Source organism: Neoarius graeffei, chromosome 23 (assembly GCF_027579695.1).
Source record: "Neoarius graeffei isolate fNeoGra1 chromosome 23, fNeoGra1.pri, whole genome shotgun sequence".
NCBI lineage: Eukaryota > Metazoa > Chordata > Actinopteri > Siluriformes > Ariidae > Neoarius > Neoarius graeffei.
In genome coordinates, this window is record NC_083591.1 from 15894530 (window position 1) to 15920531 (window position 26002).

A 26002-nucleotide genomic window follows, 5' to 3' on the forward strand; every position below is an offset into this window, starting at 1 on the left:
AGGTCATCGAGGCCCCTGCCTTCGACTGCCGCCGAATCCACACTGCACCAGCCCCCTACGGCTACCTCTGTGGGTGGTGAACCCACAGGAGGTCGGGCCCACGTCAACGCTTCGGGCTGAGCCCAGCCGGGCCCCGTGGGCAAAGGCCCGGCCACCAAGCGCTCACATACGAGCCCCAACCCCGGGCCTGGCTCCAGGGTGGGGCCCCGGCTGCGCCATATCGGGCGATGTCATGGTCCTTGATTTTATTTTATCCATAAGGGTTTTGGTGAACTGTTCTTGGTCTGGCTTGTCATCTAGGACCTGTCTGCCTTGGGAGACCCTAACAGGGGCGTAATGCCCCCGACAACATAGCTCCTAGGATCATTCAAGCACACAAACCCCTCCACCACAATAAGGTGGCAGTTCTAGGAGGAGCATTAATAATAATTATCATCATTATTATTATAATACATACACATTCCTTTCGGGTGGTCAGCATGTCTTTCTGTTTCAAAATGCTCTCAAATTCTTCTATATTTAACAAAGCAAACCTGGTGGCCATGCTCATTTACAAATTGTCCCAGTTGCTCACTAGCGTGGAAGTTTTACATCGTCGACGTATGACGTCGTCACGACAACCATGCAATATCATAAGTCATATTCAATCCTCATTATAAATTGGGTAGAGTGACATAATACACATAGGATAAGCGATATGCTAATGATAAGTGATATGCTAGTGATTCCATCAAAAAAGTGTCCTGTATATATAACAATCACCGATGTTCACTTCGCCTTTGGTGAATAATTGTTAAATAATCAAATTTGGAGTGATATCAGGTCACTCCATTTCCTGTCGGGCCACATTCCACTACCCCATTGTTGATCTTCTTACAGCAGCACTCCCTGATGGGTTTTATTCCTTACTTAAGACATTTTACACTATGTCACTTTACAATTATATTTTATAAAGAATACCTCTAGGTCAGACCTGGGCATTTTACGGCCCACGGGCCGCATCCAGCCCTTTGGTTCATTCTGACCAGCCCACGTAAGGTTAATTAGAAATTACAAAATAAACGTATTTTCTAATTTTACCTCATGCATGGACTGAATGTGCATTGCTTTTATTTTGAAGTTGTGTTCAACAAAAACGTAATGCACGCGACATGAACATGACATGAAATCCCACGAAACCTAATCCCGCGATAACTACTTCCGTAATTTGTCCAGACCAACCACAAACTTGTACGTCATCCTTCAAACGGTCCAGCCAATCACATAGTGTGATGTCACCAGCAGGTGCCGGAGCCCGAGCCGATCTGTAGATCTGATACCTACACCAAATCGACACGGCATCATTATTATAATATGATGTATCTTGCTTGATATGTGGAGTAGAAAGACAATATTGTGATGTCTTTATTGTGTTTTGAGGTGAATGTGACTGGGGGAAAAAAGGTACAAACGTTCACATTTTGTTAACCATTGTTTTGGGAAATTTGATTGAATAAATGACATTTTTTGTAAGGCAACCTCGTTTTTTCCATACTCTTACCAGTCTTAGCAGCTTGTAAAAACAATGTTATTTACTGCTTTATATTAAGAAATATAATTAATATTATGCAGAATTTAGTTCAGCCTTTTGGTCCGGCCCTCCACAAAATTTTCTGTTTCTCATGTGGCCCCATGGAAAAAATAATTGCCCACCCCTGCTCTAGGTAGTGAGGTACTTTCAGTAGGTCTTGAAAGCAGACAAAAAAGAACAATTACAGAGCAATTGAAGGTCCAGATTGTGGCCAGTCTGAGGCCAAGTTTACATTAGACCGTATCTGTCTCGTTTTCTTCGCGGATGCACTGTCCGTTTGCATTAAAACGCCTGGAAACGCCGGGAAACGGGAATCCGCCAGGGTCCACGTATTCAATCCAGATCGTGTCTGGTCCGGTGCTGTGTAAACATTGAGAATACGCGGATACGCTGTGCTGAGCTCTAGCTGGCGTCGTCATTGGACAACGTCACTGTGACATCCACCTTCCTGATTCGCTGGCGTTGGTCATGTGACGCGACTGCTGAAAAACGGCGCGGACTTCCGCCTTGTATCACCTTTCATTAAAGAGTATAAAAGTATGAAAATACTGCAAATACTGATGCAAATACTGCCCATTGTGTAGTTATGATTGTCTTTAGGCTTGCCATCCTTCCACTTGCAAGTGGTAAGTGACGCGCATGCCCGACATGCACTGAGATCACACACACAGCGGCTCAGTCCCAAATCACTGCTTGTGCGCTCCACTCGCGCGCTCTGTGAGCTGCGCAGGGCCGGAGTGCGCACCCTCCAGAGGGCACTCGCTGTTCAGGGCGGAGTGATTTTGAGCGCAGGATGCCTGCGGAGCCAAGCGTATCCGTGTATTGGCGTTGCTGTGTGCATGCGAATCGTGTATTGGCGTTGCTGTGTGCACGCTAATCGTTTTAAAAACGTTAATCTGATGATCCGCTGATACGGTCTAATGTAAACCCCACCTAACTTGCCCAGAGGTGGCTGTAAAGGTGGGGTCAGTAATTATGGTTACAGGCGTCCCAAGTAAGAGCAAGGAAACCTAAACAAAAAGCGTCATCAGGTACAGTTTGCCCCATAGAGGCCATTTTGTAGCACCAGGTGCATTCAATCCCCCATAGAGGCCATTTTGTAGCACCAGGTGCATTCAATCCCCCATAGAGGCCATTTTGGTGTGCTCGGAGAACCCAAGTGTATGCAGTAGAAGCTTATATTTGTGTGTTTGCATGAAGTCATCATTATGTCTGTGTGAAATAGCAGATTTGAAAAGGTTTAATTTCCGTGGTTTGGTTAGAGAGTTAAAATTCTTCCTCTTTCCCTTTTGGGTCACATCATCAAGTCCCAGTTTCTGTCTGATCCATCTTTCACTTTCATGTGTTTTGCTGTGTACGTGTCAGCTGTACGCGTCCCCTCACCTCCAAACCCTCAGAGCAGCAGGGAGACAATTGGTGATTTGAGGGAAAAGACCTGAACTTTGTTGAGCTCATCTTATCAAGACTGTGCAGTTCTGCTTTCTGTCCTTTTCTGCTGTATCACTTCCTTTGTGTCAGAGCTCAGTGAAAGAGCAGTGTTATTTATATAGTGCTGAACACCTAAATACCTAGAGAGCTTTAATGAATACCTCCGGGAGTTTCTGATGAAACTAAGTTGAAGAAAGGTTGAGCTGAGTTGAGCTCACTCAACTCAACTCAACTCAGTTGAGCTGAGTGGGGCAACTTATCTGCTAACCAAGAATGAGGTGTATGACGTTAGTGTGGTGGGAACAATCAGATTTTAAAAGTTTAACAAAAAAAGAAGCATCAGTCAGAATTGTATAGAAATTCCCTTTGGCTTCACAGTTGCAAACCTTTTCCCCCCCAGTACCCTCCTGAATACACCAAAGAGCTTGACTTTTGCTCAGTTTATTAGTACCAGTTAAAAGTTTGGACACACCTAATTCAATGTTTTTTCTTTATTTTTATTATTAAAAAAAAGTCACTTCATGTCTTAAAAGTAGTGACGGATGTCATTTCTCTTTACTTAGCTGAGGGGTTCTTGGCATAATATGGATTAATACTGTTGTGGAATAGAGCTATTTACTCTATTTTTATTATTTAGTGTTTGAGCTCAAACACATTAAGGCGGCATATATGTACCAGTCAAAAGTTTGTCCACCCCTACTCATTCATAGGTGTTTCTGTATTTTGACTACTACATTGTCAGTCAACACTGAAGACATCAAAACTATGAAATAGCATATGGAACATGTATGGACTTATGTGGTAAACAAACAAAAAGTGTTTTAAATTTTTTTTTTCATATTTTTAGATTCTTCAAAGTATCTAGCGTTTTGTACACTACTGGCATTATGAGGCAGTACTACAGCTTCATGAGGTAGTCACCTGGAATGCTTTTCAATTAATAGGTGTGCCTTGTCAAAAGTTAATTAGTGGATGAGTTTCTTGCCTTCTTAATTGTGTTTGAGATCAAACAGTAAATAATAAACATACAGTAAATAGCCCTATTCCACACCACAAGTGTAGTAATCCATATTATGTCAAGAACCGCTCAACTAAGTAAAGTAATGACGGATGTCGTTTCTTTTTAAGACATGAAGTGACTTTTAATTAATAAAAATAAAGAAAACTATTGACTTCGAAGGTGTGTCCAAACTTAACTGATAAATTATATAATATAAATACAGTATCATTGGAAGTGCTAGTTTTATCAGTCATGTTTACATTTTCAAAGCAGAAAACAAATTATTTCAAACTTAAGCACTTTTTAAAGGACTAGCTAAACAAGATGATCATGATCATGCTGATAGGCCTCTTTCTTGTTGTTCACTTTTTCACAGCACCTCTGCCTCAACTCTTTTTTTTTTTTTAAATCTAGCATGAATTTAATAATTCAGTACAAGGTAAATGAGAAACTGGAGAAGTCCTGCATTACATTACAGGCATTTAGCAGATGCTCTTATCCAAAGCATCATATAACAAGACCCTGACCCTTCAGCATGGGTTGGTGCCTTGCTCAAGGGCACTTCAGGCATTCCTGCGGTCCAGGGAATTAAACCAGGAACCTTTTGGTCCCAAAGCTGCTTCTCAAACCGTTAGGCCATGACTTGCCTGATAGTCATCTCTGTTATTTGCAGTATAAACAATAGGCACAAAGGCCATTCCTAAGTTTGAGAAGATGAGATGGAGGGAATGTGGCACTGACTAAAATCATTTATAATATGTACAACCACTAGACTTTTTATACTTTTTTTAACTTAACCCAAGTATAATTTAAATAGCATTTTTCATATTCATTAAAAGAAACAATGTTTAATAGTGGAAAAATGATTGAGAAATGTTTTTAGGATAAACTTTTTTTAACCAAACCGAACTGTGAAGATTCTCAGTCATCCAGGTCATAGTAAACTGTGGGTGGTAAAAGAGAGCAACTGGGCTTGCTTGGAGAGTTTTGAAGACGTTTCACCTCTCATCCGAAAGGCTTCTTCAGTATCTGTCTGACTAACAGGGAGTATCCTCTCATGGATGAAAAGCAATCCTAAAGTGTCGTTGAGTCATCCTGTTGGTGTGGGTCACTGGGGGCTGGGTGTGAACGGCCTAGAGAGTCGTTGGGGTGATCAGTGGGTTGTTGGTTCTCTCTGTTGTCCTGTGAGTCAAGGCCAATTTATGCTGACAACCCAGTCCTCGCAGATAGCGTCGCAGACAGTGTCTGCGTAGCCCCCCCACCTTCGCAGACGCTCTGCGCACACCTCCCAAAAATTGTGACCACCGCAGAAGCCTCGCAGACAGCGTCGCAGACAAGAGGGGTCTGATTGGTCCACTCTACATCCACTGTACACGCACTTCCGCTTCCCTACTTTCCCGGTTTGGTTTTTTTTCACGACCGGCATTTTTAAAAACACGACCGAAGATGGAGCAGCATGAAGAGCGGTTGATTGAGGAAGTACGTACATCTATACGACTCCAGTTCTAGTCATTATAAAAAAAAAAAAGTTCTAGTCATTATAAGTAACCGGAGGATAAACACTCCACTAACCACACCCACCAACTACTCCTAGCGACTTCGCGCCCCCTTGCGTTGTGCCGGTGAATAACATCGCGCACGCCTATTATCCCCGCTCAACAATAAATTACAACTGTCTGCGAAAAGCTATCTGCGAAAGCCTTGTCGCACGAGCATGCAGAGGCCTTCACTGAAAACAGCTGGGTTTTGGTGTGCATTTAGTTGTCTGGGAAGTGTGCCAAGGACTGCATTGTAGGTGGCTGATAAATGGTGTCTTAGACCACCACCTCTGTTCAGTGATGGCCATTCCAGGTTGACAAAAATGGCTTCTTTAACTCCTCGCCCATACCAACGATCCTCTCTGGGTATTCTGTCCTTAGGGTGGACCAGTTTTTGCTTCAGGGTGTTACTGGGTCTGAAATGTACCAGAATGTTGTGTTTGTAGAAGATCCTCCTGATAGACCAGAAATGTAGGGAATGACAGTGTTCTTGTCAGCACCTTGCTGGATAGAACGAACCTCACCACGGAACAGATTTGCACCCTGCTTGACCTCTGCTTGACCACCACCTATTTCCAGTTTAATGAAATTCCCTATTAAGCCAGTATCTTACTGGGCTGCGACAGCTTGCGACAAATTGCGAACGTCATTCGTGAGAGAGTTTCAAAAGTGTCTTGAAACATTCGCGGGGCTTCTCAATTTCCTCACATGAGTTGCAAAGTGTCGCTCCTTCATCGCTGAAGTTTTGAACATGTTCAAAAAATTTGTGCAACAAAATTTCTCCCAAAATAGCCGCAAATGTGTCGCTGGTGTCGCAAAGCCGTCACGAACCCTTCTCAAGTCAGTTTCCGTGAGGCAGGAAGTGCGAGTGTATCTCACTGGGCTGCGACAGCCTGCAACTAGTTGGAGACACAATTGCGATAAAATATGCGAATATCAATTCAGTGTGATTCTAAGTGAAAATTTGCATATTTTATCGCAATTGTTGTGTCTCCAACTAATCGCAAGCTGTCGCAGCCCAGTGAGATACTACCTTTATTCAGACAGAACTGAAGAAGCCTTTCGGATGAGAGGTGAAACATCTTCAAGAATCTTCAAGCAAGTCCAGTTGCTCTCTTTTACCACCCACAACCAAACAGAACATAAAGCAGAGTCTGAACTCAGCGTAAAACATGTACAGCATGTACAGAAGCATTTCCTCCTGGTGAGCCTAACTCTTCTGTTCATAAAAATGCATAATGTAAGCGTTAGGAACCCGTAATGCTCTGATGACAGCAGTATGGCATAACAGGTAATAATAAGGAAAGTCCACATTTGAACCACCTAGGTCTGATTTGTCTCTACCCTCAGATACTCTCCCAGTTTTCGGTTTCATTTTCATCATTTCTGTCAAATACCCACACCAGTCTCTGCCCTCCCAAACTGAAACAGCCACACATCATGAATCAGCTGATGACGCCACATTAGCAGGATGTCGCTGCCGAAACTAAACAATGCTCAGGAACCAAAAATAGCCTTCACCTACATCACACACACTTTCTGAAACTATTCTTTTTCTTTTTAACAGTGGAAGCAGAAAAAAACATTATGACAGAAGAGGAGATAGAGATAACACAACTAGAGAGAAACAGAGAGGAAGCTAGCTTCATGTTCACAGTAGTGTGGGAGGAAAACGAGAGAGAACGCGTGTTTGGTAAATGGAGGGGGGATTTCTGTATCCCACTGCAGCGTGAGAAATCCCAGCATGCAATATGACTAACCATTCACTGGCACTGCACTCCTAAACCTGAGAGAGAGAGACACAGAGAGGAAGAGGGGATGTCTGAAACTAAGACAGGAAGCAGTCCGATATTGCTTTTTCCCAGTCACCTGTCACTGTAAGGAAATCATGCTATTGTGACATTTGTGGCTCAAAGCCAATGAGGTCAGTAATTTATAGCATGTACAGTTGTGTTCAAAATAATAGCAGTGTGTTTAAAAACGTGAGTAAAGCTCAAAATCCTTATAATAGTTTTTATTTCCATGCATTGGGAACACTGCACATTATATTCTACATCAAAACATGAAGAAAAATGTATCAATATTTTAATTACTTTACAGAAAATGAAGAAAAATGAACATTGGGCTGTTCAAAAAAATAGCAGTGTCTGCATTTTTCATTACAAACTCCAAATATTTACTGTATAAACTGAAAAAATCTTAAGGATTTAGTATTCCTGTGAATCACTAAACTAATATTTAGTTGTATAACCACGGTTTCTGACAATTTCTGGCACCTGTGAACAGGTATTCCAGCCCAGGATGATTTGACAGCATTCCACAATTCCTCTGCATTTCTTGGTTTTGCCTCAGAAACAGCATTTTTGATGTCACCCCACAAGTTTTCTATCGGATTAAGGTCCGGGGATTGGGCTGGCCACTCCATAACTTTCATTTTGTTGGTCTTGAACCCTGATGCTGCTCGCTTACTGGTGTGTTTGGGGTCGTTGTCTTGTTGAAACACCCATTTCAAGGGCATTTCCTCTTCAGCATAAGGCAACATGACCTCCTCAAGTATTTTGATATATGCAAACTGATCTATGATCCCTGGTATGCGATAAATGGGCCCAACACCACAGTAAGAGAAACATTCCCATATCATGATGCTTGCACCACCATGCTTCACTGTCTTCAGAGTGTACTGTGGCTTGAATTCAGTGTTTGGGGGTCGTCTGAAAAACTGTCTGCGGCTCTTGGACCCAAAAAGAACAATTTTACTTTCATCAGTCCACAAAATGTTTTTCCATTTCTCTTTAGGCCAGTCGATGTGTTCTTTGGCAAACTGTATCCTCTTCAGCACGTCTTTTTTTTAACAGTGGAACTTTGCGGGGGCTTCTTGCCGATAGATTAGCTTCACACAGGCATCTTCTAATTGTCACAGTACTCACAGGTAACTTCAGACCGTCTTTGATCACCCTGGAGCTGATCATTGGCTGAGTCTTTGCCATTCTGGCTATTCTTCGATCCATTCGAATGGTAGTCTTCTGTTTTCTTCCACATCTCTCTGGCTTTGCTGTCCATTTTAAAGCACTGGAGATCATTTTAGCTGAGCAGCCCATCATTTTCTGCACTTCTTTAGAGTATACGTTTTACCTCTCCAATCAACGTTTTAATCAAAGCACGCTGTTCTTCTGAACAATGTCTGGAACGACCCATGTTTCTCAGGTTTTCAGAGAGAAATGGATGTACAACATGTGCTGGCTTCATCCTTAAATTAGGGCCACCTGATTGACACCTGTTTTTTCACAGAATGAATGATCTCACTAATTAAACTCCACACTGCTATTATTTTGAACACGTCCCTTTCACTTAATTATTCGATTACACAGACTCAGGAGCATGCACATCATGAATGTTGGGTCTGTTGGTTTTCTATGACTCTACTACACCTACTGGTAAATTATTTGCCATGTAGTAATATAATTTCCACCAAAAACAGTGATTGATCTGGTTAGTCGTGTTGGACTGCTATTATTTTGAACACAAGTGTATACCAACACTAACTAGGAGTTAGATTTAAAACTGGTATTTGGCTGTGAAACTATCCCATCAGCACCTGCGTGCATCACTATAATGTAGTTTTATTACATCATCACAGTCATACAGTCTGTGCATCATACACTTTTACAGAGACTAATTTACAGAGATTTACAGTGATTTATACTGCAGAGTGAAATCGGTTAAAAGGGTGCAAGTAAGAGTTAAACATGACCAGGTGTTCTCATCTCATCTCATTATCTCTAGCCGCTTTATCCTGTTCTACAGGGTTGCAGGCAAGCTGGAGCCTGTCCCAGCTGACTACGGGCGAAAGGCGGGGTACACCCTGGACAAGTCACCAGGTCATCACAGGGCTGACACATAGACACAGACAACCATTCACACTCACATTCACACCTACGGTCAATTTAGAGTCACCAGTTAACCTAACCTGCATGTCTTTGGACTGCGGGGGAAACCGGAGCACCCGGAGGAAACCCACGCGGACACGGGGAGAACATGCAAACTCCACACAGAAAGGCCCTCGACGGCCACGGGGCTCGAACCCAGGACCTTCTTGCTGTGAGGCGACAGTGCTAACCACTACACCACCGTGCCGCCCCCGGGTGTTCTATTATAGGAAAATAAAGTCCAGTAGGGACCTTTTTCCTCTTACACCACAGCAATTTGCCCAAATTTTTTACAATTTTTCATTTATTAATGAATGACATCATGATTAACGATTTAGTTACATTGTAGTTACTATAGAAACAATGTTTAGAACACACATTCATATCAACCTGTTGTTATAACCTATGAATTACAGAAAATTGATCCAACACCTTCTGGTTAATCAGAATTGTATAAAAGATGTTAAATCAATTTCAGTTTTACAGGAGTCAAATTTTTTTAAAACTTTCTCTTTTTTTCTTAAATTTTACATCATGCCTCATGATTGCTTTAGCTTTCTCAGTTTGCTGTCAGGGGCGGCACGGTGGTGTAGTGGTTAGCGCTGTCGCCTCACAGCAAGAAGGTTCTGGGTTCGAGCCCTGTGGCCGACGAGGGCCTTTCTGTGCGGAGTTTGCATGTTCTCCCCGTGTCCGTGTGGGTTTCCTCCGGGTGCTCCGGTTTCCCCCACAGTCCAAAGACATGCAGGATAGGTTAACTGGTGACTCTAAATTGACCGTAGGTGTGAATGTGAGTGTGAATGGTTGTCTGTGTCTATGTGTCAGCCCTGTGATGACCTGGCGACTTGTCCAGGGTGTACCCCACCTTTCGTCCATAGTCAGCTGGGATAGGCTCCAGCTTGCCTGCGACCCTGCAGAACAGGATAAAGCGGCTAGAGATAATGAGATGAGATGAGCTTGCTGTCATATTAATCATAATTTGTCATTTTTCATATTGCTAAATATGTTACAGCAGGGAAAACACAAACACAGTTGAGATTCTTCAGCGTGCTGTTCACTGAGGTCACCATGATAAAATTGTTATGACACTCGATTTTATCGTGACACAGAGACACATTTTTAAGTGGCATGGTGACATCAGTGACTTTTTTTTTTTATAAGGGGAAGCCATGGCCTAATGGTTAGAGAAACAGCTTTGGGACCAAAAGGTTGCTGGTTTGATTCCCTGGAATAGCAGGATTGGCTTAAGTGCCCTTGAGCAAGGCACCTAACCCCCAACCCAGAGTGGTGGTGTACCTTGTGTCTGATTAGCCAAAGAAAAACCGATGATGTGATTATCAGTTCAGGCATTGATCTTGACTGACTTATTTTTATAATTAATTAAAAGTCACTTCATGTCGTTTCTCTTTACTTAGTTGAGCAGTTCTTGACATAATATGGATTGCTACAGTTGTGGTGTGGAATAGGGCTATTTACTGTTTGACCCCAAACACATTAAGAAGGCAAGAAACTAGTCTACTAATTAACTTTTGACGAGGCACACCTATTAACACTCTGAGGTCCTGGGCCTGTCAGACACACTGTGGCAGTCTGGTAAACCTTGACATTTTTAAGTATTTCATCAAACTAAAAACATCCATGCAAAAGGGACACACATGGTTATATTCTGGACACGCTCAGCAATAATAATATGAGAGTAAAATGAATGTAATGAAATTTGTTTTTATTTAAATTAAGTGCAAACACAACCTTACAAAACTATTTTCAGAGTCTTCAAACCTTGTAACACTATAAATATATCTGCACAAGACTTTTGAAGTCTGAACCTTGTAAACATCGGTGTTGGCTACATAAAAGTAAGAACGGCATTCAGAAACGTTCTGTAGTTTCGATACTAAGGGCCTCTGCATGCTCTTGCGACAAGGCTTTCGCAGATAGCTTTTCGCAGACAGTTGTAATTTATCGTTGAGCGGGGAGTAATAGGTGTGCGCGATGTTATTCACCGCCACAACGCAAGGGGGCACAAAGTCACGAAATCGTTAGGAGTAGTTGGTGGGTGTGGTTAGTGGAGTGTTTATCCTCCGGTTACTTATAATGACTAGAACTGGAGTCGTATAGATGTACGTACTTCCTTACTTCCTCGATCAACCGCTCTTCATGCTGCTCCATCTTCGCTCGTGTTTTTAAAAATGGCGGTCATGAAAACAAACCAAACCGGGAAAGTAGGGAAGCGGAAGTGCGTGTACAGCGGATGTAGAGTGGACCAATCAGAGCCCTCTTGTCTGCGATGCTGTCTGCGAGGCTTCTGTGGTAGTCACAATTTTTGGGAGGTGCACGCAGAGCGTCTGCGAAGGGGGGGGCTACGCAGACGCCATCTGCGACGCCATCTGCGAGGACTGCGTTGTCAGTATAAATTGGCCTTAAGTGTAGAAACTTCAGACTACCTTTGTTTTCTCCAAAGCCAAGTGCCCTTTCAAATGAATATTGATGAGGTAGGTGTAATTCACCTGTAATCCCCCCTCCCCCCATCACTGTCCATTTGTCAGAGACAAAGACCCTGGCCCTGGCCCCTGTACCTCCCTGCCCCCACACCTCTCTGCTTGGAAAGTTACTGCAAAGAGAAAACACCCTAAAAGCCAAAGCTATCACAGTCACAGATTCACAGATTCTGGCTTCTTCTAAATCTTATAATAAACATGCGCTCTTCAACTGTAAGACACTCAATAAAATGTCCAATAGCTAATGATCATCCCTGGATTGTGTCTCTCTGCTGTCAGTCCTCATCGCAGTCCTCATCTGGATGCCAAGTATCATAACAGTTCCTGTCAGGTTGAAGGCAAAGGAAAACATCACACGTTTTGCACTTCCACAGGGTTTTTGTTTTCCTTCCCTGGAACCTGCAGTACACACAGGCTCTGCCACCATCACCGGCCCTATTTGTGTTCAGCTCAATCCCACAAACTGGTTTGTGAGCCTTTCCAACTTTCTTCAGAGGAGCCTTTGGGGCCTCAAAGTTTCTCAGTTGGTATGGAAACAAGTGAACATGTGCACTTGTTTATACCGGTGAAGTGGGGCGTGTTCTCATCTCCCCTTGCTACACAATGAGCGAATGACCACACTGATGTTCCATGCGCTTAACATGTGACTAGCTGATGGGTGTGTCGTTAAGAGGCTGCAGCTGGCTGAAGTACTGAAATCCATAAGATTTGTTTTTATTCTCTTTACAAAGTGCTAAAGATGAACGTTGTTTTAAAGATATATATATTTGAAAACTAGAAGATTCAAAGTTTCTAGTGGTGTTACTTGAATGTTTCCAGCACAAAAACTCGCAGAGCTTTAGATGTGTTTACACTAACAGTCCTAAAAGTCCCCTGTGGGGGGGGTCGGCAACCTGAGTGTGTTTTGATTGAAAAGCATTCCAGGTGACTACCTCATGAAGCTGGTTAAGATAATGCCAGTAGTGTACAAAGCATCATCAAGGTAAAACGCTGGATACTTTGAAGAATTTAAAATATGAAACATTAACACTTTTGTTCTCAACATAATTTCATAGTTTTGATGTCCTCAGTATTGACTACATTGTAGAAAATAGTCAAGATACAGAAAAACCTATGAATGAGTAGGGGTGTGTAAACATTTGACTGGTACTGTGTGTTTTATATATATATATATATAAAATTCCAGCCCCTAATACATAAATGATGTTTACTGTGTTCAGGGGAAAATCAAAGGTAGATTTTCTTTTTGTCACAGCGTAAACGTGAACACTTATGCGACAAACTTCCACAGTCCCAGATCTTCAGAATAAGCCACATCCCAGTGCCTCCTCAGTTTCTTTTCAGTGTCCTCTGCTAGGAAGCAGTGGGAGCATTAATCATGACTCAGTAAAGGTCAAATGAGCAACGTTTCGAAAGCAAAACTCCACTGGTCCAAGTGACCGTTGCTCTCATGGCTACCTTAGAACAGGCTGATCATGGGAAACCACACACTGATAAAATGTGCTACAGAACTTTGCTGCTGTTCTGCTCTCTGGGTTTTTCAAACATTCCATACGTCACCTAACCACAGCTGACTAATGAGCTGATCATGATTCATTACTTGTGATCATTCATCTCATTATCTGTAGCCGCTTTATCCTGTTCTACAGGGTCGCAGGCAAGCTGGAGCCTATCCCAGCTGACTACGGGCGAAAGGCGGGGTACACCCTGGACAAGTCGCCAGGTCATCACAGGGCTGACACATAGACACAGACAACCATTCACACTCACATTCACACCTACGCTCAATTTAGAGTCACCAGTTAACCTAACCTGCATGTCTTTGGACTGTGGGGGAAACCGGAGCACCCGGAGGAAACCCATGCGGACACGGGGAGAACATGCAAACTCCACACAGAAAGGCCCTCGCCGGCCACAGGGCTCGAACCCAGACCCTCTTGCTGTGAGGCAACAGCACTAACCACTACACCACCGTGCCGCCCTACTTGTGATCATAATTGATTATATTTCACTAATGCTAAGAGGAGAGAAAGTGTTCATTGTGATACTCCCTCTACCATTTAACGATGATCTTTGTGCTACGATGCTTTTGGGAAGCCCACCCCAGTTTAGTCTGTTTGTGCCTCGCTCAACCCTTTTGCCTGTTTATCGTTATTGCTTCAGCCTGCTGTTTTGGACTATATGCTTGTTTGTTTCTTTTATAATAAAGACACTTTTCCTGCACATACATCCATCTCCCCTCTAATCAACCTGCGCTTACTGACAGTGATTAACAAAGTTTATCAAAAAGCAGGTATAATTATGATAATCCTTACGCTTTAATGATTTATACTTTCAAAAAAACTCAAACTTTAACTGGAACAATAAACAAAAACTATCCAAAGCCCCATTATAGTGCGTGTGTTGTTATAACCCATTACCTGATCTGCAGTTTAAGAGTTAGACTCACCCAAATTAAAGTTAAATCCTGATTAATCCAGTAAAACCTCATGTATACATTAATTTAAAGAAAACAAGTTGGACATGATAAGGGTGACCAGAATCACGTTGTGAATGAAAAAAAAAACGTGGGTTTGGCACTGTCGTAAAATTCCCGCAAAATATTTTACGATAATGTGTTAATGTGTACTATACAATAGAAAAATACAATAAAAAGTTAGAATGAAATGAAGATTCACCACAGATATTTATTTTATGGAGGTATTTGTTCACCATTTCTCCGATTTTAATGAATTCAGAGTCTAATAATCTATAATTAGATATTACGCTGTGGTTATTTTTACGCACACACACACACACACCTGCTGTACTCGACTTCCCTGGAATTTCATAAATAATAACACGGCCGGATCACTGAGGGGATTGAACTAGTTTTGTTGGAACTTTATTGATGTAACTCTTTAATAATTACTATAAAAATGGTGATTTTCAGCAATCCCTAAAAGATATAAAAGCATAAGAAATCATTACTATATTATCTGAAGTGGTGATATGTAACACTCAGTCATTTTCTCTCGTCTGTAAACCAAATTAGATCGGCCTATACCGTATGTAGAAAATGTGTCAGTAAAATATGTGGACTACTTATACTATTTATGTAAACTGCTTATTACTTTTTCGGACTATAAGTCGCACTTTTTTTCATGGTTCGGCTGGCCATGCGACTTATACTCCGGTGCGACGTATATATGGTTTTGTTTTGTTTTGTTTTTCACCGCGGAATAACTGGAGCTGATGCTGAGTCTGACGACAGCCACGCAGAAGAAGAGGAAACGGCGCTTCATCTGCCGCTGGAGGCAGAGTTGTTCAGAAGCGACACCGAGGATGAGGAATTCAATGGATTTGCTGATTTGGAGTGAAATCATCAGCTTGATAAACTTGATTGACCTGTGTTTTATTATTAATGATAGGCCTATAGTTATTTAAATAAGTTATGTAGTGATTTTAGGCAGTGCTTAATTTGTGAAGTGGGAGGTCCCAGAACGCAGGAGGTGGGTGGGTCCGGCGACTCAAAAAAAAAAAGGCGGGGGATGGTTTACTATAACTTTACGCACATGCGCTTATTGTGTGTGTAAAATAATAATAATAATAATAATAATAATAATAATAATAATATCAGACATTATGATCTTAGAAAACGCTTTAGTGACAAACAGTTACAGACAGTAATATGTCGTGATATATTATAAAATATTAATTTTTATTAGTCTATATATTAAATTATATATTACATTTATCTTCTAAAATAACAGACTGTACTCATCACAACCGGTTTATTTCACCATTGGAGATCAGATCACACAAGACAGGAGTTAAATGACTCATTTTAAGGATTTAAGTAGGGGATTTAAAAGCGGTTGTTGTTGTTTTTTTCTCACTAGACGGTTGTTTTTACTACCGTACCTGTCTTTGGAGATGATCTACCTATAGCCTACTTGACCTCTGATTTGATGAAATAAAATTCGACAAAAATGAAGAATGACACTCCTCGATGATGACTACAGCTTTAATAACACAGATGAAAGAGCCATGGGGCGATAATAAGCCCTACCGGTAAAAATATTCTAAAAGCAAACTGATTAATGCATCAGTAATAGGCTAATATTAGTTATAATAATAATAATATAGGCTATTAGTAATAACGATAGTGATAGTATTAAAGATAGTAGTAGATATTTAAAATAATCAGACTAGGCTACTTACAGGGCAGCTGCTCAGCTGTTCGTTTATTAAATAAACAATGCAGTCGCGCAGTAACCGCGCGCCGCTTATCAGATACAATCACAGATTCTATGGATAGAATAACCCTTCAAAAAAGTGCGACTTATAGTCCGGTGCGACGTATATATGTTTTTTTCGTCTTCATAATGCATTTTTTGGCTGATGCGACTTAAACTCCGGAGCGACGTATAGTCCGGAAAATACGGTACTATTATTTAACTCATCTCATCTCATTATCTCTAGCCGCTTTATCCTTCTACAGGGTCGCAGGCAAGCTGGAGCCTATCCCAGCTGACTACGGGCGAAAGGCGGGGTACACCCTGGACAAGTCGCCAGGTCATCACAGGGCTGACACATAGACACAGACAACCATTCACACTCACATTCACACCTACGGTCAATTTAGAGTCACCAGTTAACCTAACCTGCATGTCTTTGGACTGTGGGGGAAACCGGAGCACCCGGAGGAAACCCACGCGGACACGGGGAGAACATGCAAACTCCACACAGAAAGGCCCTCGCCGGCCCCGGGGCTCGAACCCAGGACCTTCTTGCTGTGAAGCAACAGCGCTAACCACTACACCACCGTGCCACATTATTTAACTCTTTTGTTATATTCTATTGCAACTTTAAATAAGTCTTTGAGGAGTTTGGCCTTATCATGCAGCGAGCCAGTGAGTATAAATCATCTGCACATGAGCAAATGACACTGCTAAACTCACCTCAACATGTCTCTTACAATCGTTTACCCCACCATGGGCAATGCTAAAGTCACTATTACAAGATGTAAAGCCCGCCCACACAGAACACTGATTGCTCTGTCTTGTTAAGTAGACCAATCAGAATGCGCTCTCTCTCTCTCTCTGGCTCTGAGGGAGCCAATATCAATATGCGGGAGACTTCCAGGAGAGTTGGGAATAATTCAACTCGTCCCATCAGACAAGCAGATGCGGATTTGACTTGTCTGAACCAAACGTTTAGTTGTCCTGTCCAGTCGGACAACCTCCAACGTCAAGCTCTGGTAATTTATTTTTTTACAATCTAAATGCAAATGAATATGTTCAATCTTTATCTTATGACAAAGTCAACAGACATTCAAATCACTAATGATGAACTGCTCAGTGGAGTCAGGCTGTGCATTTTGAAGCACCAGAATGCTTTAAAAGGTGCTACATGTAAGAATTGTCCCCGTGTCGAATTCGTACTCCACACGCCAAACAAATTGGGGGAAGAATCTCACATAATTATGTCCAGAAAGTTGGGGCAAGGAATAAGGAAATGTACAGTCCCTCTTCCCCCATCCTCCTCCAACTACTGGATTCATACAATCTAAAATCATCAGTTATTAAAAAAGCCAACTACCAACCAACAGCAGAGTACGAATATGCAAAATTCCACCAAACTGCTGAAACACTGAGAGCCAGTCAAGATAAGACTGCTGTCTAATAACCTTCCTGTGTGGCCTCAGCCTATAGTTTATGTTCCAGCTTGCTTCACTCACTTTTTAGCAAAACCATAGTATGTACACACACGCACAAAAATGCTGACAGAGATATTGTGAAATAAAATACTTCTTGTTAAAAGCATAGAAGCAGGTATTGCACATTTCTTTCTGCAGTGTTTTATATAATAGACATCAGTAGAAGCCAATATGTTCTCTACAGTCCCTTAAATGTGCAGTGTGTGTGTGTCATGTGAAAAAGAAAGTACATCCTCTTTCAAGTCTAGGTTTTAAGTGTCAGGACATAATAAAAAAAAATCATCTGGTCTTAAAATTAGGCAAATACAACCTCAGATGGCCAATAAACACATGACATTCACCCTGTCATTATTTATTTAACACAAAGTAAGCCAAAAATGCAGTAGCAGTGTGGGAAAAATTAAGTACACCCTAACTACTTCCATAGACATTATGAAGGCAATTAGCAGCCAGGTGTTGATCAAATAAATTTGATTAATTGGCCACCTCTTAAAAAGCAGAAGTTTTGGCAGTTTGCTGGTCTGGAGCATTCAAGTGTATGTTAACAATGCCAAGCAGGAAAGACATCAACAGTGATCTTAGAGAAACAATTGTTGCTGCACATCAGTCTGGCCATTTTCAAACAAACAATTTGAAATCCATCATTCTACTGTGAGAAAGATTGTTTCCCACTTCTGAATATTCAAAATAGTTGCCAGTCTTCCCAGGAGTGGACGTCCCAGCAAATCTACTTCAAGGTCAGACCGTGCAATGCTCAGAGAAATTGCAAAAAACCCAAGAACTACATCTAGGACTCTACAGGCCACAGTTAGCATGTTAAATGTTCAAGTTCATGACAGTACAATTAGAAAAAGACTGCGCAAGTATGGCTTGTTTGGAAGGGTTGCCAAAAGAAAGCCTCTTCTATCTAAAAAGAAGATGGCAGCATGGCTTAGGTTTGCAAAGATGCATCTGAGCAAGCCACAAGCCTTCTGGAACAATGTCCTTTGGACAGATGAGACCAAAGTGGAAACGTTTGGCCATATTGCACAGCGGCATGTTTGGCAAAGACCAAACACAGCATTATCAGCACAAACACCTCATACCAACCATCAAGCATAGTGGTGGAGGGGTGATGATTTGGGCTTGTTTTGCAGCCACAGGGCCTGGGCACCTTGCAGTCATTGAGTCAACCACGAACTCCTCTGTATACCAAAGTATTCTAGAGGCAAATGTGAGGTCATCTTTCCAACAGCTAAAGCTTGGCCGCAAGTGGGTCATACAACAGGACAATGATCCCAAGCACACCACCAAATCTACAGCAGAATGGCTGAAAAAGAAAAGAATCAAGGTGTTGGAATGGCCAAGTCCAGACCTCAACCCAATTGAAATGCTGTGGCGGGACCTTAAGAGAGCTGTGCATAAACAAATGCCCTCAAACATGAATGAGCTGAAGCAATGTTGTAAAGAAGAGTGGGCCAAAATTCCTCCACAATGATGTGAGAGACTGATAAAATCATACAGAAAACGATTGCTTCAAGTTATTGCTGCAAAAGGTGGTTCTACAAGCTATTGAATCATGGGGTGTACTTACTTTTTCACACAAGGATTCTGCATTTTTCACTTAATTTTTGTTAAATAAATAATGACACGGTGGAATCTGTTGTGCGTTGCTTTACACCTGAGGTTAGATTTGTATAACTTTAGGGCCTGGTAAGGATCAGATGATTTTGTGTTATGTCTTGATTGGTAAAACCATGTAAATGGAAGAGGATGTACTTTCTTTTTCACATGACCGTACACACACACACACACACACACACACACACACACACACACACACATCCTGCTGTATACAGAAGTACATTACACCTGTATCACTGATTTTGTGTACATGTGTTTGTAGCTTCCCCACATGCCCCACATCAGTGAGTGTCTGATGAAGAGAAGCCTAAAGCCCACAGATCTGCGAGACATGACCCTGGGACAGCTGCAGGTCATTGTCAATGACCTCCACTCACAGATCGAGAGTAAGTGAACACTTATTTTTAAACCAACTGTCAATATTTGTGAAAGTAAAACTAATTTTGGAAATGGAAAAAAAATCATTTTAAACCAGTACAACCCTGTAGATTTTTTTTTTTTTTTTTTTTGGGGGGGGGGGGGGGGGGTGTAATTTTTAAATGATTGGGAAAGGAAACATCAAGCCCTTAAGACCCACCCGTCCATTACTTTTGCGTTTACACAGTTATACATGTCAAAAATTAAAGCCGAATACAGTCTAACGGAGTCCTAGCAGAGCTATAGAGAGCGCTATAAATGCTGTAAGTCTAAAGCGAGTGCTGGCGTACATGCTGCTTCTCAGTCAGTCACTATGAATGAAGTCACAGTCTTGCATGAATGAAACCAATGAAACACAGATCAATAATAATAGAATCACACATGTAACCTCAAGTAACAGTTTTTGTTGATCACCTCCTACACACATACACACACACACACACACAGTAAGTGTAGAGGGGGTTTTATGGTAGGCGTTTCTGAAAGCATGCACTCAAATCGGTGTCATGTTTGAGAAAATACCTATAAACTGGGAAATTTAACACACAAGCAGTTTAACAGGATGCATAACATTTTTTGGGATTCTGTTGAAACCATCTTACGGAATAAACAAACAAATGAATCCATTATGAAGAACAATAATGATGTTTCTAGTTGAGTAGTTGTAGCTGCCCCGGACTGTTGCGATTCTAGTGTACAGTTTACTCAGTGTGCAGCATCATCACCGTGTGTGCGTGTGTGTGTGTGCGCGTGTGTGTAGATAGGGAGGTGCTGCCCTTTTTCTTTTTTTTAAATTTCCTTGTTACTTGATGTAGATTGAAAAATTTTTTACATCTTTTACTCAGGTCTTCTTTCACTTCTGTTTCTGCAATTGTGCATCATTAAAGTATGATGTAAAATAAATTATTGAAAATTGTACTCATTTTTAGGATTTAACTAAGTTTTTTATTGCTACTTCGTAGTAATACTACTAATAGTAACAATACTTCACATTATGGTATATGAAAAAAGCTTGCTATCTGTACAGAGAAAAAGTCAAGTGTAGAAGTGCTTTAGGCTTCAAAGAGGAATTCTAATCGATCGAAATATAAACATGTATGCAAAGGTGATGGAAAGAATTAAAAACAATAAAGATCGATCGATCGATCGATCGATCGATCGATCGATAGATAGATAGATAGATAGATAGATAGAAGCAATAATTAATAGAATAAAATACACCAAGATAAGGAATTTTGTAAAGAAAAGTAAAAGCTATTTGAAATGGTGTTTTCAGTGGCTCTCAGGTGTTCAGGAAGAGAATTATAACTGCTTTGTATTATTTTGTGAACTCTGTGCTTGTGTGTGTGCTGCGTCTCGGAGCAGGCCTGAATGAGGAGCTCGTGCAGCTGCTGCTGATTAGAGATGAGCTTCACATGGAGCAGGACGCGATGCTAGTGGACATTGAAGACCTGACTAGGTGAAGCTTTTCGAATTCATCCTGGTGCTTTTGCTGCTTTTATTTACCTTCTCTGCTCTGATTAGGGAAATGATGACATGGCTTATATAACATTGTTTAAAGAGAAAAATGTTTATTCTCCTTTTCATGCATCAGCTTCAAAATTGATGCATCTCATCTGTTCAGAATCTATAGTGCTAGTAAAAATTGGTTATGTGAAGCACCACTAAGAAACAAAAAAATTTGAAATGGTCTTACTAGTAACAATGAACTAAAACAGCTTATTAGGGCCATTGTAGGTGAAAATTTTTAATTTAAAAAAATCAATAAATTACAGAGCTGGAGGAGGGCGTAATGTTACAATGGGGAAAAAAAAACCCTCTGAATTTCCGAGACTAAAGTCATACATTTACAAGAAAAACTTTGGATATTTTCTGAGATTATAACCTCATAGATTTGCAAGTAAAAACTAAGAAATTCTTAGAGATTAAAAATAGTAAATTTCTGAGGAAAAAAAAATTAAAAAGCACTTTTTTTTGTCAAGGAACCACATCTCTTTCCTTTGCAAGTTTGGATCAACGTCATCACATCACACCACCGACACCACAGCTGAACCAAGAGTTACAGGAAAGGCAGTCGTTCCTCCTGTAAATTTTTCATCAAATTTACACCTTTATTCTTAGAAATTAAGTTGTCCCTTGGAATAACCCCCCCCCAGATAACAGGTGGCATGGTGGTGCAGTGGTTATCAATGTTGCCTCACAGCAAGAAGGTTCTGGGTTTGAACCCAGTGGCTGACGGGGGCCTTTCTGTGTGGAGTTTGCATGTTCTCCCCGTGTCTGTGTGGGTTTCCTCTGGGTGCTTCGGTTCCCCCCCACAGTCCAAAGACATGCAGTTAGGTTAACTGGTTACTCTAAATTGTCCATAGGGGTGAGCTGTGATCTATGGTCAGACATGAGTAGTATGGTGGCTGCCAGCGGCACCTTCGTACGCCTTCGACTCGGCCGTGTTGAGCTGCGTCCTTTGCTGTTCAGCTACAAGAAAGGATAATTAGCCAAACTTCAAATATTTATTTATTTCTATCTACAATGGCCCCAACACACCATAATAATGAACTAATCAATAATGTTTAAGCATTAAAAGGTAACTTTTGTCTCCAGTCAGTCGTTAGTTGCTTCGTAAGCTGGCAGAGTTTCACACCTGCCAATGTGGTCAAACGTGTTGGAGATACTTTTCTGCTCAACACAGCTGCAAAGAGTGCTGATTTGAGTTACCATAGCCTTCCTATGAACTCAAACCAGTCTGAAATGTATCAACAACAAGGAATTTCTGCCCACGCAACTGGAATTTTTTTTACACACTATTCTGTGTAAACTCTAGAGACTTTTGTGTGAAAATCCCAAGAGATCAGTTTCTGAAATACTCAAACCAGCCTGTCTGGCACCAGATCCTTGATACTGATATCACATTTTTCCTATTCTGATGTTTGATGTGAACATTAACTCAAGCTCTTGACCTGCATCTGCATGAGGGCATGCATCATGCTGCTTCCACATGATTGGCTGATTGAATAACTGCATTAATGAGCAGATGTACAGCTTATGTTAAAGTGGTTCACAGTGCATTTTAGAGAAGTTTGCAACAAAGCCATAAAGGTATACATTGATATACAATGTGTGTGTTTGTGTGTGTGTGTGTCCATCCACAGGCATGCCGAGAGTCAGCAAAAGCACATGGCTGAGAAGACACTTTCCAAATAAGCCCTGCTGTCACCACCCAAAACCTTCCACCATCATGGCTTTGATAAAGAGAAGAGCCACTTTTCTTTTGCTTCTGTGGATGTACAAATACAAATGACGGAGCACTTCCTGACCGCAGAAAAACTCAAGTGTGTCTCAGATACTGTTCCTGGCTTTCTGTGCAGTGATTGGCCTTGCTTCTTAATAGTCCTTAATTTTAACTTTTTACATTTGCCAGCAAATTATATCTGTCAAATTACCAAAAAAAAGTATAAGATATAGTAAGAAAATTAGTAGAAAGTCAGACTTAAAAAGCTAAAAAGACCTCACTGTATAAAGAAAACAAAACTTAACTGCTGACAATTTTAAGTTGGACAGTATTTTGGCCTGTTATTCTGCACAAATGGTAGTTTTGAACTGAAACTTTTGATTTGAAGGTGCTAAACGTCTAAAAGGAAACATGCCTGCCTTGTAGTCGAGTCGTAGCTTTTGGTAATATGTTCACACTGATCGGTATTCAACATTTTGTGAATGTTGATCCTCTGACACGAGTCATTTTAAATAAGTGTGTTAATATCATTTTCATCTTATTGTATTCAGATTCTTTATTTGAGGGAAGAAATGTTTATGTACAAATATGTAAAATAAAAAATAAAAACTTTGTTTCATATACTGTGGCCTGATGTCTTTTGGCATCCAGTCTGCTGATACTTTGACATTTGCGTACAAATTCATTGAACCGCTGAGTATCACTGCGTGGTCTGGTCTAAAGTTTGCTTCTTGTAGAATGTACCCTACAAGTAATTGTCTGTTTGTCCAGATTATGGTTCAAGCTGTACAAAACATTTTTTCGGGGTACTATTCATTCTTTGAAATATTCTACCAGAATCATGGCAGGCTAAAATCAGAGCTGTTTCTACAAGTCCACTATTAAAATATTCTACGAGTTTTGAAAGTAGCTGCTGAGATCAGTCTCATGGCATTCGATGATGTTCACTTACAGAATGTGATGGAGGCAAATTATGTCTCATAACCAACAGTTGTACATTCAATACAATGTAATGCAGGCAGGGATTAAAAGTAAATAAATAAATAAATAAATAAATAACATCCTCCGGGAATATGCTCAGAAGTCAGAGGACCTTAAAGAGCTGAAATGGAAATAATTTTTCCGTTTTTCAATATTTCAATCACCGCAACTTTCAGCATGCAAAAAAAAAAAAAAGTGAGTCACTTTCACTCAGAATTACAATTCTGAGTTTAAGTGACTCACTTTTTTTTGGCGTGATTAAAATTGTGGTGATTGAAATATTGATTAATATTTTCCCCACCCACAATCATGTGTCATATAAGCTTAAATATTACAATTTCTCACCAAAGCCACAATTTGGTTCTTTTGTAAGTACACTACTTTTATAAATAGTTATGAGTGGTTTTTCCACTGAACATTTGTATTTTCACTAGATAAAACAGACTACACCCAGCTCTGCTATTAGAGATATGCACTGAGGCAGGGATCCCATGCGACCCAACAAACAGCTGGTGGTTTTTACCGTCATGCCTGTTGAGCGAGTGGTCCAAAAAGAAGCAAAATAGAAACAATTTCAACATTTTTGGAGCTTGTGTGGTGCTGCACAATGCATTCATTCATCTTCAGTAACTGCTTTATCCTGTTTCAACAATGTAACAATGAAAGCTAGCGATATCATAAACTGATGTTTCAACGTCACTGACATCAGAATAAAAGAAAGTGTTTAAGGTGATTAAGAGTCAATTCAAGTTTGACATAAAGTCCCATTTTTATAAAGTGACTTTATAAAAAAAAACTTGAACTGACTCTTAATCTATAAAAGTGGTGTACTTACAAAAGAACCAAATCGTGGCTTTGGTGAGAAATTGTAATATTTTAAGCTTAACGTCATTTTAAGCTTATTTTGCATACGACACTATACGTGTGTGTGGGTATAATAATTTTCATTATTAAATGTATAACAAAAGTTGTCTTAATTCAGAATGTAACTATAAACAGATTAAAAAAAGGTGCATCATTCTTTAAGAAATAGCCTAAAAATGAAAATCATTGCCAAATTGCTCTGATGTAATAGGAATAAAACACTTCAGGATGATCCATTATAAGAAAATAATCAACTGCTGGGTGGTAACAGTAACCACTTCATGTTAGGCCTCATCACACTCACCCATTGTTGATTGTTTTCCTTTCACCCCACACCACGTTTTATTCCTTCCATCCATTTTGGCATATCACTACAGTGACATGCCGCTCTGACGGCTTCGGCCATCAAAGTTTCTAGGGAACATTACAGTAGAGGTTTCCTGTTGCCTTCTACTGGGTTATTAGAGAGGTTTTCTCCTCTCAACCATTCACACACACATTTACACCTATGGACCACCAACTAGAGCCACCAATTAGCCTAACCTGCATGTCTTTGGACTGTGGGGGAAACCAGAGCACCCGAAGGAAACCCACACTGACACGGGGAGAACATGCAAACTCCACACAAAAAGGTTCCCACTGACCACTGGGCTCAAACCCAGAACCTTCTTGCTGTGAGGTGACAGTGCTAACCACTACACCACTGTGCTGCCTGTTTTATTCCTTACTTAATGATAAAATAGTGACCAATTTTGAGTGAAAGATGACCTATTATACCCCGGTTCCACACGCTGACACAGTTGCCTGAGGTCTTAATAAAATGTCTGTGACATGCTTTGGTTAAAATACCACAATGCTAAAGCACCACAGCTTGTTTCTCACTGTCTAATGCCGCTTTTCCACTACAAACGCGGCTGAGTCGGGCTGTGCCGTGCCGTGCTGAGTCGGGCTGAGCGGGGCTATTGGAGTTGCATTTCGACTACAACCGCGCTGAACCGTGCTGGCTGGAAGTGGGTGGACACATTGGGTGGAGTTAGCGAAAGTGGGTGGACGTCACGTGATGTCGTTAAGCAGCGCAAACAGTGACATCAGTGAGCTTTTAAGCGGTAGTCTCACCACCCGAATAGTAAACAATAAACATGGACATGGAGTCGTTAGTGTTGCTGGTCTTGGTGCTGTGGCTTGTTGTCACCGACAACGCCAACAGATACTGGCAAGAGCGTATAGATGAGG

At 41.0% G+C, this 26002-nt stretch overlaps 1 protein-coding gene across 9 annotated transcripts in view; it reads left to right on the forward strand.

The window, feature by feature from the left end:
- The window catches only part of schip1 (schwannomin interacting protein 1), an 816449-nt gene extending 792940 nt beyond the window's left edge, over positions 1-23509 (forward strand). For all 9 annotated transcript variants that reach the window (XM_060905834.1, XM_060905836.1, XM_060905843.1 and 6 more), the window contains 3 exons: positions 19544-19667; positions 21064-21157; positions 22845-23509. In XM_060905834.1, coding sequence (XP_060761817.1) covers positions 19544-19667; positions 21064-21157; positions 22845-22896 — 270 coding nt within the window. In that variant the 3' untranslated portion in view covers positions 22897-23509. The remainder of the gene's footprint in view (positions 1-19543; positions 19668-21063; positions 21158-22844) is intronic.
- The last annotated feature ends 2493 nt before the right edge of the window (positions 23510-26002 follow it).